At 41.3% G+C, this 17304-nt stretch overlaps 1 protein-coding gene across 2 annotated transcripts in view; it reads right to left on the reverse strand.

The window, feature by feature from the left end:
- Window positions 1-13037: 13037 nt before the first annotated feature.
- The window catches only part of Mllt3 (MLLT3 super elongation complex subunit), a 254228-nt gene continuing 249961 nt past the window's right edge, over window positions 13038-17304 (reverse strand). For both annotated transcript variants that reach the window (XM_021640351.2, XM_060365821.1), the window contains exon 11: window positions 13038-16353. In XM_021640351.2, coding sequence (XP_021496026.1) covers window positions 16222-16353 — 132 coding nt within the window. In that variant the 3' untranslated portion in view covers window positions 13038-16221. The remainder of the gene's footprint in view (window positions 16354-17304) is intronic.

The raw sequence follows: 17304 nt of genomic DNA on the forward strand, positions 1-17304 counted from the left end.
AACAGCCAGATCTTCTCAGCCATGTATGTGTGTGTATCCCTGTTCTCCAAAGAGGTAAAATACCCAAAATCACTCAAAAAAAATTATCCATGTTTAGAAAAACAACACATGTTTAGAAAATGTGTTTCTCAAACGCATGGTGCTTGAGACCATCAGCCTCTGTCTTCTGGGGCTTACATTTCTTGTGTTTTCACCATGCTCCAGGCATCGTGTGGTTCTCAAGCATTACTCCACTAAATCCACCCCTTCCCAGCCAGTGCTCCACCTCACACAGAAAAACTCAGTCCTTTCTCTCTGCCATGTTTACTAGATGGCTTTCAGTCTGTATTCTAGCCGGCCTCAGTGTTTCTTCCCTTTGTAAATGAACTGCTCTGCCTCCCTGAGGTCCACATTAACTTCTCTTTTTCTTTCTCTAGTCTTTTTTCAAGTGTTACTGTCCCAGGGCACACCACTCGCTACCTCTACTCTGTCTTCTAAACTCAGCTCACGCTTTCTCCATTCTTCCCCTGCCCTAACCCGCACCGTGTTTGCATACTGCCTACTCCAGCTGCATACACCTGAATTTTTAAGGACCAGAAAACTGCCTTCAAAACAATTCTAATATATAAATTAAATAAGGTACTTGCCACCTACAGTTGGAAATGGGAGTTGGGGGCATTTATGCCACAGAACCAATATATAACAACGTAATAGCCTTCCTTATTACCACCCTCCTCAAACTCAATAAGGTCCTTGTGACAAACATTTGTCCCTTGCTTATGAAGCTGAAATGGGGAAGAGACAAGGAGAATGAGATGGGGAATGGAGGTGTAAGAAGGCAATGGGGGAGCCAGGCCTGGTAGCTATGGTGAATACCTACCTTATCTTATAGGCACCCCTACCTCTCTATTCTTCACATTGACCAACTCCATCCTTCCTTAAATACAAGCATAGCATCAACATGTAGGGCAGGGCAGAGCACATGCATTTGCAGTATTCTGAAGAACAATTTGCTATCAATGCTGCTGTTTGGGCAGTGATTTTCATTTTAAGAATTCCACACATGAGCCCCGTATTTGCAAGAACTGCCCAGTGACCATAACAGTTGCTATGCCATCACAGATAGGGGAAATTTCACGAGGCCCCAGCCCTGGATGAGGAGCTACAGGTGACCAGTGGCTGCTGAGGAAGGAAGCGACGACCCTGAAAGGTCATCCCATTCCAAGGGATCAGCCCTAAACACATGCACATGAAAGCGGAACTAAATGAGCTTAATATGTTGCAAGTGTGTGTGTGAGTGTGCAGCAACAACAACAAAAAAGTCCTGAAACTGAGAGAGAGAGAGAGAGAGAGAGAGAGAAAGAGAGAGAGAGACAGTAGAGACAGGCACAGGAGTTGGAGGTGGAGAATGGGTGGAAATAATAAAGCTACACTTTAAAAGCAAGCAAACAAAAAAAGCACTAGACAGATATTTTGTGTAAATCATATAAAATGAAACAAATCGACTTAAAGACAAAAAACAAACAAATAACAAAATGAAACAAACAACTAGCCTTTTTGCTCCCAGAGAGCAGACATGGTAGTTTATTCTAACTACAACCAAGACACTGCAGGCATTCAATAACATTGAATGAATGAAGGTCTTTGAAAGTTAAACTGAAGTTTTGCCTTAGAGCAGATTTAGATAGTGACAATCTTTTCAGATAAGCAAATTTCACATACCTCTAGGGGAAGTATGGCCAGTCACTTTGAGAGAAAGTCATGATAACCACAGAAAGCTTAAAAACGGAAATACAGAGACAGTAAAATGGAATCTCCTCCAATCCAAAAGATGAATCCAGGGTTGAACGGCATTTCACTCTTGTTGGGCTGTGTCATGAGATTGGCTCCTTCTTAGTCACAATGACACTTACAAAGTAGATGCCCATGCCACAAGAGGTGCCTACTGAAGCCGTAAATAGGCGGTCTAAAAACCTCCAAGCAAGTACCATGCGTATACAGGTGAACTTGACTGGGAATCCGAATGTGTGTCTGCATTTCTGCCTGCCTGTACCTCTGTCTCCTTCTCTGTCTGCCCCATTCTGACTCCCTTCCATCAATATCATCTCTATCTAAATCTTTTCTTCCCTCTTCTGAAGCTTGGAGCTCTGCCATACTTCCTTTCACAGAGGAGGGTGGAAGCCAGCGGAAGACCCCTGCTTCCTCAGTTTGGGCTGAGTGTCTGGGATTTTACACATGCTTCAGGGTGCCCAGAACTTTCTCTTTGAGAAGCAATATTATTCTTTATTCAACCACACTCCTTACTGGAGGAAAGCTAACCTACCGGCATGGAAGCAAAGACAAGGTCTGTTTGAGATTGACCCCGTGGTTTGCTTCTAATGAATAGTATTCAGCCAGAATAAAGGCAGGGGGACAGTTCGGTGGTGGAGTAGGTGCTTTGCATGCATGAGGCTTTGGGTCTGCTCTCCAGTGACCCAAAAGGAAAAGGAGAGTGATAGGACGGAACATCCACACTTAGACCAGCTTTTGTCCTTCCAAGAGTCTATTCCCCCACTTGCTGGCTTTAAAAGAGTAAGCTGGCAGTTGGGAAGGCTAGTTGGGAAGGAAAGAACGCATCCTCCTCTCAGCATCCGCAAGAACTAAGGCTCTACCTCATAGAGCTCATGACGAGTTGAATCTTACCAGTGATCATATTCCAGTTAAACCTTGAGATGATCACAGTACTTGATCAGATTCTTGATGGTAGCCATGTCAGGACCCTGAGCTGGAAAGCTAAGCTTAGATAGGCATGTATTTTAAAAAAAAAAAAAAAAAAGGGAGATGAAAACAAAACAAACAAACAAACATGACTTTTATGCTAAAATGTTTTGGGCTGCTGCCCTTGAGAATAGTTGTTACATAGAAACAGGTAACTAGTGAAAATACACTGAGATGCATGTAGTCAAGATGAGTGCTAAGAGTCTGAAAGGGACACAGAAGCTTAGGGTCAGAGGACACTCACAGTGGACATTTTATGCGAGGCAGAAGCACGGAGTCCAAGTCCCAGCGCAGAGTTACCCATCCAGCTCTCACTCACAAGCTCGCTGTCTGCCTGTCTGCCGTGGCTGCCCATTTATCTGAGTTCCTAGATTGCAACAAAGGTTGCCACTGTCCAGCCTCTGCCTGTTTCTCCAGCTCATTTCCTACTTTCCCTTGACCTCTTGCCCAAGGGTTGAGACATGTCATAAAGCATAGATATTTCAAAGGTGCCCATATTGTACTGTCGGCCCAGAGCTGAGCAGGTTTGAGTTCTTGCCTCCTTGGTGCTACAGAGACAAGGAGCCCTCCCTACTGCCTTTTTTATGACTTGCCACACAAGTCCCCTTGTCCCGTAGCTTTTGGAATGTCTCCCTTCGCATACTATCTAGCTCTGAGTGCCACACTAACCCCCTTGTTCAACTTGGTATCTTTACAACCAAACCAATATCCCACACAGGTGAAGGAATAACATGGCACAGACCTTCCAGGAGGATGGTTACTTATTAGTTTAACTGTAAATTGCATCACTCCATTGTGATAAAATGTAGCTTACAATAAAAACCTATTTTCAGACAAGTTAATGGCACACAAATTAAAGATGTCATAGAAGGGTGAAAAGTAACTCCTCCAAAAAAGCAGGTGTATTCCTCACAATACAGGACTGCGTTTTACCCCGTTTGCCTGAGATAAGCAAGAAAATTACAAGAATTACAGGTTCGCCTGTACCTTGCATGTGGGCTCATGCCGAGAATTTTCCCATTGACATAAGACAATGGTATGCTCAAGGTTTGCCATGATTACTTAGGTTTCTGCCACATCAGTTCTGCTAGGTAATCAAGGCAATTCAAATTTAAAAAGGAGGAATTTTTAAATGAATATCTAATTTTTAAGCCTTTCAAGAAATCTGCTTTCATTTCCATTTGTAACCAGCTAAAATTTCAAGCATGGCCAAAGTCCAATCAACCTCAAGGCAGGAAACCGTTCACCTCCTCCCATGGTAAATATCACTTTATCAGGAAAATAAAATGTCTCCACAGATGTAGTCATTAAGTGGGGGCATCTGGTGGGTGATCTCTTTTAGATATCTTTCAATCATAAGCATCTGATTGGCAAGGCTAGTTTCAATTAAAATATATTTGATTATTCCCATATTTTATTGAAAGTTCATTTCCACAGAGTGAATTTGTTGAGAGGAATGCCAGTGTGAAGCTACTATCAACCCAGAAGAAAATGCCTTAATGCCTGCGAAACTGGGGTGATTTTTTCTTATCCCTAAATTATTGAGATTCATAACCGCTGGTCTGCAGAAGGGAAGCCATCCAAACCTAAGCTGAGCTCTCTTCCTTTGGTTGCCAGTGCTGTGGTGCTTCCTTGTGGGGCAATGACTTCGGGTTTTGTAACTTGGCTGTGTGGGAATATAATGTACTAACAATTCAACTGTGTAAAGGCACTGGGTAAACACCCTCTAAGGAAGCCTCGAACAAAAATCCTTGAACCTGAAGATTCAGACTGTGAATCACGCTGAGACTAGCAAAGCCACTATACGCCACCAAAGGAGAAGGGTATACAATCCCAAGTAAACGGCTTGTTGAATTTAGCTATTGCTTAAAGTACATGAGAAAATGATGCATTTGTTGGAAGGCAAAACTAAACAAGAATAAACAGTTTCTCCTTTCATTTGAGTTGCTTACAGACTTGCTGATATAAGAGAAACCTGAAAATTTATACTTGAGGCTGTTTGTGGAATCAAGACAGACTAAACCTTTCAGGGCCAACATGCTGCCTACCTCACTCACACTGCTTCTGAATTATTCATTCATATTACTTCTGGTTTATTTTTATCTGGATGGATTTGCATTTGATTTGCCTTTTCCATAGGCAGCAGCATGTACTTTCCCTTTTTCTTCTTCTTTTTCTTTCATTCCTATCAGATGGCCTGCTAACAGGGACCACTACTTCACTTTCTAGATACACAAGTCTCAGAAGATGATGGTAAATCTGCCCAGTACCAGGAATAAGAAAGGATTTGTGGTCTTGATGCTTGAGAGAAATAAAGGCACACCTTAATGTTCTTTGTCCAGGAAAGCAAACACAGAAGTGTTTCCTATTATCTCATAAGAATAATCAGGCATGTGATAAATCTGCAGCCTTCTATTCAAGATCCCAGCATCTGGGTGAGGAAGCCAGATGGTGATGGTGGTCAGCAGTCTATATTGGTGACAAAAGAAACAATAATCCCAATAGCCCAGAGAAGTAGAGAACAGTCTCCAATAGAGAGCCTGCAAACATGGCAGTAGCTTCCAACCAGCTGAGGAAACTCATCATGAGAGTTCTGTCCCCTGTCCGAGGCTTCCAATCCAAACTCTGGCATGAAGGAAACAATATTTTGTTTTAATTCTATTACCTGATTATAATAATCTAGGAAATACTTGAAAATAGCAATATCCCATGCCTCCCTCAAAACCCTTGAATCAGAACTTCCAGAAGAGTTGCAGCTGATAAAAGTTCCCTCTGTGATTTTCATGAAGCCAGACCACAGCTCAGCATTTCGCAGTGCAGAGTGAGATGGTACAAGATGGATCTGGGATTATCAGCTTTTCATCTTCTCCCCACAAACTAGAACAGCAAGGAACAACTACCCCGAAAGGCTGGGCTGGACTTCTCTCTGAACATAGCTTTTCAGCTGAATTACAGTTTATTCACTTTGTATCCCAGCTGTAGCCCCTCCCCCACCCCACTCCTTCCCAATCCCAGCCTCCCTCCCTCTTCTTCTCCTATGCCCCTCTCCCAGTCCAATGATAGAGTAGGTCCTCCTCCCCTTTCATCTGACCCTAGTCTATCAGGTCTCATCAGGACTGGCTTCATTGTCTTCCTCTGTGGCCTCCACCCTCAGGTGGAGGTGATCAAAGAGCCAGCCACTGAGTTCATGTCAGAGATGATCCCTGTTCCTATTATTGGGGAACCCTCTTGGACACTGAGCTACCATGGGCTACTTCTATGCAGGGGTTCTAAGTTATCTCCATGCATGGTCCTTGTGTGGAGTATCAGTCTCAGAAAAGAACCCCGTGCCCAAATTGTTTTCTTCTGTTGCTCTCCTTGTGGAGCTCCTGTTCCCTCTAGGTCTTTCTATCTCCCCCTTCTTTCATAAGATTCCCTGTACTCTGCAAAAAGTTTGGCTATGAGTCCCAGCATATGCTTTGATACCCTGCTGGGTAGAGTCTTTCAGAGGCCCTCTTCATTCAGAAAGGCAAGTGAGATTGGACATCAGAAGAGGGTGAAAACAGGGAACAGATCAATTGTTTTAAAAGCCCATGAAACTCAGGTCAGATTAGGAAGTTTCACATCAGTATGGAAATAAGGGGGCTGGGGTCCCAGGGGTCCCAGGAACACTCTTCAGTTTGCCTGCCACTGTAGGATTTCCATGTAGCCTCGGAGAAGTTCTAGCCACAGACTGACATAGCTTCTCCAAAGACAAGAGACTTTCCCCTCTACAGAATGGAAGGGAAATACCCAGACCCAGGATATAGATTGTCACAAGCTCCCAGGAGAGTGGTTAGCACATGGCTGGACCCAGTGAATGTATGTTGAGTAACCAAAGCTAAAACCTTAAATGATCTTTGAAGATATCTTACTGTGGGTTTTCTCTAATTTCTGGCAATATTACTACTATAGTCATAGTCATGAAATAATGTTTTGACCAAATATAATAGCAACTTGCTTTAATTTTTAATGTAGAGCAAATAACTTCTGCCTAAATCGCTTAGTAGACATTACTTTCAAACATCCAAAGGGCTGAGAATTCCAACCTTGACATCTCACCAACTATAGAGCACCAAAAACAACTCCTACAAATGGCCTTGTACTAATCCTCAGATTTGATGGATACCTTACATAGCAAAGGCACAGAAATTAATCCTAATATGGGGACATTTTTCTTCTTTACCTGCATGGTCCTTTGGTAAGTCAAGCTTTAGTGGGAGGAAGAAGGAAGTAGATGAGAGCCAGAGAAATATTGGATGAAGCTACACTGTCAGTTTTGAAGATGGAGGAAAGAAATTGGGAAGGCTGGACAAGGTGAGGTCACAGATTCTACCCTAGAAAATGAAGCCATGACAATACTCTAACACGGAGAAAACAATTTGTCATATGACATTTAAAGGAAAGAGGGACATTGAAGACCTTTAGCAACCAAGCTTAACAAGAAGAAATGTGTCCAGCTCTGTCTGAGGTCACCCAACTCTTGAGGCTAGAAAGACGTTCAAAGCATCTTAGTTATGGATCCCTTTCCTTTCCATGGGCTAAAAGCACTTTCAAAAGGGCAGGAGCCTGTTACACAGTAACTTCTCCATAACAGTGCGTGTGTGTGTGTGTGTGTGTGTGTGTGTGTGTGTGTGTGATTGGGGCTGTTAGTGTAGTGGGCATATTACAACTGGCTGACAATCCTGCTTAAATCTACTTACAGTTAAACAGTGCCAGGGATGTAGTCTATAATTTGGCAAAGTTTAACAACAACAACAAAAATAGAAGGATAGAAACTCCTGTCAAACTCCACTACCTCATAAAAAATAAATACCATTAGTGGAGGACTTTGCTACAGACCAACCACACAGTAAGCTTAACACACACACATGCACACACATGCACACACACACACACACACACACATGCACACACATGCACACACACACACACACACACACACACTCACACTAAACCAAAATCAAAACCAAACCAAACCCAAAAATCCTTAATCTTCATAACCACATCATCTCTGTTTATACAGCTCAGCATGCAAAACCAGGCTTTTCTGACCCCAGTCCCCATGGCTTTGGGCTCCACACTGTCCCACCTTTAGTATAGCGGGGGAATATGAGACATGGTTTGGGGAAATAGAAAGCAGAGAATGCCATCAGGGTAGCAACCTTCTTGTAAGCCAAGGATGAGAGTTATTTAAAACCACTTACTCGTTGGCTCAACATTCTTTGAATGCTTGTTCTAAGCTGGGAGTTATGCTTATGCAACTGAGAAGCATTAAAATGTCAAATAAAATCAGATAGCATAGCTTGGTGACAGAGCAGAGAGCAGCAAAATTCTAGGACATGCTCTCACAGTGAGAGGACATGCCCTCCAAACAACTGCGGTGCTGCTGCAGTGACCAGTGACCAGGATACAGCAGCAGCAGCCAGAGTGACCCAGCAGGTGATAATGACAATAGCATTTCTAGCAAAAGTGTGCATTTGTGAGGAAGACCACGGCAGCCTCAACAAGCAATAGGTCTGGAATCAGGATCCCTAATAAGTCCTCCTTGACTATAAGAATGGTGGTCAGAGCTCACCTAGCCACTTTCTGAAGTAGCAAACACAGGCAGGGCTGCAGAAATAAGAGACAGCCAGAGAACAAGTCAAGAACTTGTTTTGGTACTAAAAACATCCTTTAAACTTCTGACCCTAAGGTACCCATACTGTGAGAGAGACACTCTAAATTACCATATGGAGGACAGCTGAGATTCAGAATCCTGTACCTGCAAATATGACACCTTGCCATTCCAGCTCTTCTAAGAGGCAGAAGCAAAGGACCACTCTTAACTTCACCCTTGCCCCTGTCTCCTGAAGCATGGTCATAAAAGACATTCTCTCACCGCTCTTCTCTAAAAGTGGAACATTAAGACTATCATTCCAAAGGGATCCTGGCCAATAGCTGATAGCCATGAGGCATCTGAATTAGAAGTTCTTGCAGAATTCCCCAGTTCATTGTCATTAGATATAAACCACTGTGTTCAATCTCCCTTCTATACAAACGTCTGCTCTTCAAGTGTAGGCCTAAAAACCCAATTTTCTCTGGGTCTGTGGGTCATTTCTGAGGGTTCGCATGCCATGTAAAACTTTTGTTATGCTCCCCTCTTATTATTTGCTACAGGGATGTCAACCATGAACTTGGCAGCAGGTGAAGAAAGAGATTTTTCTCCCCATAGGGTCTACCTTTTTTCATACATGTGCCAAAAAGACAGAAAGAGATCCAAGGGCATAACTCAGTTTAACACGTCTCAAAGTGCATTCCTTGGCATGGGTCTCCTGGTTTGTCAAAGAGCCTCCGTTGACTTGTGTTGCCTTAGAATGATTATAAATACAGACACACTTTATCCTAAGAATGTCTAAGTTTTTGACAATGATTTAAGTGGCCATTGAACATAGACATCTACTTTTGAAAATACCCACTGCTATGCTGTCTTTTTAACCACTACCATTCCAAAATGAATTGCAAATAAAGTTGTAAAGAATATAGTTAAAAATCATTTTGACCAACGAAGTTGTCCCTTAAAAGCAAAACATCGACCCGTCACCTGTTTGTCTACTATTGCTTTGTGTGTGTTTGGAAATGCTGTACTATGGTCAAACAGGTTCAGTTGGAGCATGTGGCTCTCAGATTTAATGGGCCAGCAAGTCGCAAGTTTCCAAGAAGTTTAAGTATTGGGCAGTTTTCCCAAACTTATTAAATGTCAAATTTCTTCACAAAACACTTCCCCTTTTCCATGTGATGTAGACTGGTACCTAGACCATCTTAAAATTGTTCCAGGCTCTGCAGAGCCAGTAGTGAGCATAGTTCTGGCCCTTAGGGGACTTACAACGAGCAAATATAAAATTTGGAAAAGAATGATTTTCATGAAAGTCAAAATAAATACCAAAATACCTAGGAATTCTGAGGGCCATGCAGGAAGTGACACGATCAGGGTAATTTGTGATGGTCAAAGCTATTGTTGGACCTGTTTCTGATATCCAGGAAGGTCAGTCCCCTTAAGAATCCTTTTGCCTTCGACAAAAGAGGTTTTGTCGGCATCTGTACAAGGGTAACTGCTTTGGGGGCAAGTCCATTTCCTTTTGGCTCTTGAAAATCACATATGTACCTTCAGTGTGATGCTATTGTTGCTTGTATCTAGATCAAGTGTTAATCAAGAATTTCAGGACATGCCTAGCACTCAAGGGATACAATAGATTAGAGAAGTTCCATGCCTCACGTGTCACCCCCAAGGCTGTGACAGGACAGGAAGATGCTTTAGCACATCCATTCTTTCCCTCCCTCTACCCCTCACACACACTCACTCGCTCGCTCACACACTCCTACCCTTTCATAGACTCTGTTCAGAGACTCGCTTTAATGAATACACCACTTGCAAACTTTTTCTCCTGGAACAAAACAGAAGGAAAGCTTCTTTATGTTACAGGGACTGCAGATGCCATGGGCTGTGCCTGCCTCAAAGCCTGCCTGCACTGCTCAGAAACTAAGCCATCTTGCCGTGTGTAGCGCTTCTCCCCAGACCACCCACTCAGACGCAGATACACAGACCACATGTGTGAGGAATGCGGCTCTGCTTGGAAATCAGTATCAGGATTTCATCCTTATTACTCGCACAGACAGCCCTGTTGGTGTGTCTCATTTGTTTTATCTTTTCAATGGCTTTGATTATTTCCCTTTAATGACCTGGATTTATCCTTTCCTACCCTTTGAAATGTGCAGAATTTTGTAGTGGGGGCTGCATGCTGTGTAGAAGCCATGGTTACCAGGGGAAATGAGCAAGTGGCTTTGCCTGTGCTCCCTGGCTCTCAGTAGTCCTGGCCACCTATTCTGTGCAGCCTGCCTAGGGCCCCAATAATCACCCCATTATTATACAAGTGTAATCAAAAAGCCCTTCCATTCAGGGTGCGGTGTAGGACAGCCACAGGGCCCACTTAAAATCATGGGAGTGATTTTGGGTTTTGCTGTGTATTTCTCTGGCTGGCTCTTGAGACCGTATTGGTTACCCTTCTTTAATTAAAGGGAAATTAAGACCAAGAGAACAAAGCTAAGAGTCAAGGGCAATTTTACAACCTTTGGGAAAGACTGGAAATGCCTCCGAAGAAAGGGACTACATAGACAGGAAGGTGTGGATACTGTTCTGTGGCAGAGAAAGCAACAGCACGGAAATGCGCTCATTTTCTCTTTGGGTGGTATCCTGCCAAGAAACCCAATAAACTACCTTTAACTGCTTTGCTCCCAACAAGGAGAACAAAGGGCACTAGTTTTGGTCAGTATGTCTCTGGATTACCAGCTGCAGGGGGCGGGGCATTAAGCCTTGGTCTCCCCTCCACACCCCCTGTGGGTATCTTCGCAAACCCAAATGGTGTTACGGAAACAGGCACACGGAGCCTCTCTGCGGCACAGTGTGTTCTCAGAAAGGCTTTGGGGCAGTTCAGGAGCCATCTTCAGAACTCCCTACTCTTTCTTCACACCGAAGACTATTACTTCAAATAGGCAAATGCCTATTTATGCTGGAAAAATAGAAATTAGGACAGTGCTCCCTAATTAGAGGCTCCCACACCTATGAGAGTTTCCAGTTGCAGAGAGCCAAAGCAATCCATGATAATCCTCTAAATGGCTTGTCCGAATGCAGGGAAGGTCAGCTTCTGAAATGTAGTATGAGACTCTTATCTTCTAAGAATTCTAAGGAGGACATCACATCCAATTCCTTGGTTATTTGTCAAACAATGCATTGTATTCTGTCGTGTTTAACCAGAGCAGAGCAGCCTTCTTCATGCTAAATAAATGCTAGAATTTATGAACTGACTTTGTCTAGCTTTAGTACAGTTTAGTGTACAAAAAGCACCTTTCAAAGGAACAGTGGAAAGGGAATAAAAACTATGCATAAATAATTCAGTTTATTCTAAGACTGTGACTATCATTTCGTAATTAGTCTTTATAGAGTATAAACTACATACTGATTTCATGACAAGATAACAGGCCTAGGAACTAAGTACCCAAAGGTAAGTGAGGATGGCCTCTGCACTCAGGTGGTTTAGGGTACATGGTCCATTCTCTGGAGGGTCTCATCTTTCCACTCTTCTTTAGAAACAGCATCTCTTTCTGAGGAAAGGTTAAGGGCTTATCATCCTTTCAGTGGTGCTAGACTGAGCAAACAAACCTGTAAGAATATACATTATAAAAAAAAAAAAGTCACAACAGATTAGGTACGAATTTAAGTAAAACACCTATTTCTGTCCATCTGCACTTAACATTTCAACATGGGATTTAGAGATGGGAAATACATCTTCTGAGGGCCTTGAAGTTCACATGAAAGCATGGACACACATACACAGTCTATCTTTCAACACAGCTACACATACACACCCCATTAGAAAGATATTGAGATACTGACAGATTTGTAAAACATGTTGGCCTTGCACTGCTAATCTCAGAATACATTTTTACTTAATTTATTTTTGCACTGCAGGGTAGCGCTGGCCACCATCAAAGATCTGTCAGCATTTCCATCATAACTCTTTTTTTTTTTTTCAGAATACTGAAGTACAAGTGCCAAAATACATATTTACAGTTTACAGACAGCAGTGGCTTTGTCTTCCTTTGAAATTGACTGCATCTTTACAAGGAATATTCAAGATGGCAGTGCCTACATAATAAAAAGCATCATATAAAACAGAGGAGGTTGAAAGATGTAGGCTTCCGGCCCAAGACTAACCTACACTGTGGAAATCGATTCCGCCACACTCTTTGCAGCTGTAGACATCTCTACATCAGTCATAGTTTGAAAGCAACAGTCCAAAGCAAGATCATTCTAATAATATATGTATGTATGTATATATATATAAATATAGGAATACATAGCATTAGTACACAAAACGCTAAAGGTGGAAAGTAATAAGCATACAGCAAATTACTCTAGAGCTGACCACTTCCACAGTGAGAAAAATGAACACAAGCCACCAAACACAAACATTGACCATTTCAACACTCAACAATTCATTACATAGGTAGAGTTAAAGCATTTAAGAGCAGAATCTCTCTTAAACAAGTGTATTAACTACATTTGTAGGGCTTGAAATGGTAAACAGGATGTAATGCAGGTCTAATAACTGTTGTCGTCCTTAGGATTAGGTTGGACTGCAAAAGGTATCAGTAAAAATTGGTTTTGGTAAAGAGAAAAAAATTTTTAAAACCCCAAATTTATTGGCTTTTTCCACAAACAGTTAATTAACCGATTAGAGATTTGCTTGGCAATTTTTAAAATGTTTTATTTTTATCTAAAGCTCATCTCCTGATTCATACTTTTCATGTTCTCCCTAATTTTGACACAAATGTATCTATGTTATCCAGGAGAGGGGGCAGGGTATTATGAGGATATACAGCAACTACATTTATTTTTGCTGCCAACATGACTGATGTATTCTAAGATAACAGGAACCCTCACATACTCACTCACTCACATGCCTGTTGTAAATCCAAAATCAAAAGCGTGTGTGTGTGTGTGTGTGTGTGTGTGTATGTATGTGGTGTGTGTGTGTGTGTAGTCTGTACATAGTTTTTTTTTTTTTCCTCCTCAAACAACAGGAGAAAAACTTTAATGATAGTTTATCATACTCTTGCTGGTTCAAACCATACTCACATTCACCCAATTAATTTCATTTGAAATACCTATTTATATATATATATATATATATATATGTATATACACTTAAGGAAATTAAACCCTGCCATTTCCTCTTTGTGCTTAAAAAACAAAACAAAACAAACAAACAAAAAAAAAACAAAGCCACTGTTAGGGCTAGACACGTGTCAAACTATTCTTAACAGGGTTCAAAAGTGAGTGTCCACGGATATGGTTTTTGGAGAGTGTGGCACCTCTTTGAGATGGGCTGAAGGGAACTCATGACTTCTGAATTTCCAAGCCATGTGCTAAAAACAGAAGGACCATTTCAAAGATTGATTCTACAGCAGATTGATTGATTCTACCAGACTTTTTTTTTTTTTTAAATAGGAAACTCATTTTACTGCCTGGGTAATAGATTGGGAAGTTGTTCTGAATTTTCTTAGTCATGTACAAACTTATATTTCATGAGTTCTGAAGACATCTGCCTTATATAATTTTCTAGCTCTAATTGTTATCATTACAATAGCTGCCTTTCTTCTTTCCCCTCTTTTAAATTTTATTTCTTTGGGCATGAGGGGAGGGGGTAATTTCTTATTTTAGTTTCTTGGGTTTTGTAAATTTAGGAATAGGAGAAGCCAAATCATATATTTCACTACATAATTTGGTTATAAAAATAAAATGGCCCAAACTGCATGTGTATGTTTCTAGTTAAACCACGCACTTTTCTAGTTTAATGAGAATATGTGGGATTGCAGTTAAGAAATTTAGAAAAGGTTTTTGAATGTTGAAACATTCTCTTTTCACCTGTGAAGTTAGAAATTAAACACAACTAAAAGCACACAGTTCATCCAACGCCTACTGTCCAAAATGACATGATATGCATCTATGCAACCGTACACCAGGAAGTGGACTACACACCAAACGCTTCAAGTACGCCTCACGCCGGTTACCATGAGGAATCATAACATTCTTGAAGATTTTATACACTTGTCCTCGAGGAGGACACTGCAGGAAAGCAATTTACAAAGACCATGGCTGTATTACCATTTTTTTTTAAAAAAAAAAAAAAAGAAAAAAATAGTTTCTTTGGATAGAAAGAAACAGTGTAAAAAAATCTTTTTAAAATGCAGAAAATCGCTCCGTTATTAATCTGCATTTACATTACCGCCTGAAAGAACGGGTCTGGGAAGACCATTTTCTGAACAGACACTAGTTAATCTCGGAATGAAAGGACGGCATCTGTCATGGGAACAAATGTGGGGACACTAGGCTGTCAGCACACGTAGAGACTTTCTTAAGGCTGATCCAGTGGCGAACCTTTGGATCCAGAAGCATTTCTTCATTTCTTTTCTTTTCAGTTGAGGTCTGGTAACAACTTGGAAGGTCGGCTGTCCTAACTTTGATTTCCTCCACTAGAGAGAGTGCAGAATAATGACACCAAAAGTACTTTGGTTTTTTTTTTTTTTTTCTTTTTCTTTTGAAAATAATTTGCCTTCTTTTGCATGCCACAGCACAGGTTTCTAATTCCAAAACAAAGGTACAACAAAGATGAAAAACCTCCCCCTCCCAACCACCTTTACTCTTCACCTATACAGGAAATCCTTCTGGAAACATCAGCAAGAGACTAAACAGATACCAAGTTACCAAATCTACAATCTACACAGTCTGTCATGGCAGGATAACCCCAAACAAAGGCTTTAAATTTTCAAACATAAAAGAATCTAAGAAAATCATACAAGAACCAAAAAAAAAAAAAAAAGGAAGTTTCTGATTCCTGTTTTTGTTTTGTTTTTAAGAAGTGAGTGAGTACCACACTGGCAGCTGGAGACAGGCGAAATGCTCAGTAATAAATAGATCCAAATCAAGAGTGTTTACACTGCTGTTTCAGAAAGCAGGACCAGAACTCCTTTTGAGACGCCAACTCTGTGGAACGCCTTTACTTCCCTATTCACCTAATATTGCGACAGTGAAACAGACACAAGTGTGTTGGTGACAGCTCAACAATGCTGGACTGCGGACATTACAGGTACACTTTTGTTAAAAGTCCTATAGGTTTATTGACTAAGGCTAGACAGCAATTCAAATGATCCTATTTGGTACATCTACCATGTCCAAGATCATCACATAGAAACAGTCAAGGACGAGGCCTCAACTCGTAGGAAAGAAGACCACAGGGAAGAAACTCAAGGTGGCTGTTTGGTCCCCCCAGTTGATAACTGTGTCCTGGAACTGGAAAAACAGAGGTGGAAAACATAGACTGGGACAAGTTAAAGGACTTGGAAAAACTTGGTGGAAGGTGGCGCGGTATACGAGTAAGGTCACTGGGCTTGGGACGGCAAGGGCGCTGCATTGGAAGAGCATCCACGGGACCAAGTACGTATATTATCTGGTGGTGTCATTCCCTCACAATTTTCACTGTATGTGGTAATAAATAGATCAGTTATGTAATAAGGCAGTGTGTTGAATATGCATTCGTCCTGTGGAATGAACCACCACAGAAAGAGCCACGGTACCATACACATTCTTTAAGTTTTCTTGTGTTGTGTCTGCTTGTTTTCAAGGCTATCCAGGCTAACTCTTCCTGGGGATTTCCTTGCAGAGGAGTGTCCGCTGAGGCTGGTTTGCGTAACCTCTCCTTTATCAAGAGATGATGACTGGCTTTAAAGAAAAATAAAGCTGAAGGTTGTTTGATTTTTATTTTTTTTCCCTTTTGGTTGTATCATTCTGAGTGTTTCCATATAAACAACAACAACAAAAAATCACAACCAAAAAAAAAATAGTTTTTGACGCGTCCAGTTGTTGTATCCTCAGGAGGTTCCAGATGTTTCCAGGTAACTCTGTAATTTACGAACTGTAGTTTTGTCCAGCGAGCAAAGATCAAAATCAAATGTTGTATTTGTAATATGAAAGTGTCCAGTTTCTTCTATAAGGTTCACGATCTGAAGAAGTAAAGAAGAAAAAGTTTGGGCAGTAAGCAACAGACATCAAATGGCGAAGAGAAGGAAATGGAGGGAGTCAAGCTTGGAGCCAAGCAATGACCATTCTTATTAATCACAACAAGGCCCTATCGTAATGCTGCTACCAAAGTGTTAGTTAATTTTGTAATTCAAAAATATATTAAGCCTTTAACAAATGATCGAAAGATTGCCTGTTTTTACTTCTCATGCTTAGTAAACCAATTCAAATCACCAATAGAACTTTTTACAAGGATGGTTAAAGAAAAGTAACAGTTCAAGACCTTCTTTAGCAATTAGTCCCTGACTTAAAGAGGCTACGACTATATTTACATGTAAGAAGACCCTCAGCCAGCAACAAAATTCCTCCTACACCTACACACACACACACACACACACACACACACACACACACACACACACACACACAAAGCACATGAATTAAAAAATAATGTATGGCTTAGTGGTTAAGAGCACTAGCTCCCAGCACCCACATGGGGCCTTACAGACATCTGTAACTCCAGTCCCAGGAGTTCCAATACCCTCTTCTGACATGGTGCAGGTAAAACACTTGTTCACAAAACAAATCAAACCTTAAAATTGTACATAAAATGTACATAGAAACAAACCTTAAAATTTACTGTTCTGATTATATAAGTATGAAACATTTAGAAAATATAGGAATAAATAGAGCAAAACCAGAAACCACCTACCCAGTATGAATCCTAAGAGGGACTCCAATGAGCCTTTGGGATGCTTAAACCATTTTTGTAGTTTAATTTGGGAGCAGCTTTACAGGCCGGATTTACACTGCACTGCATGTTTTACGTAAGAACATACATGTGTTGCTTCCTGTTGTGTTGTGTTCAGCGAATGCACTTGAATAACTGGGGGTGATAAGCTTTACCTAGAAGAGGGAACAATGCCTTTGCCCTA

The sequence above is a fragment of the Meriones unguiculatus genome, chromosome 12 (assembly GCF_030254825.1).
Source record: "Meriones unguiculatus strain TT.TT164.6M chromosome 12, Bangor_MerUng_6.1, whole genome shotgun sequence".
Lineage (NCBI taxonomy): Eukaryota > Metazoa > Chordata > Mammalia > Rodentia > Muridae > Meriones > Meriones unguiculatus.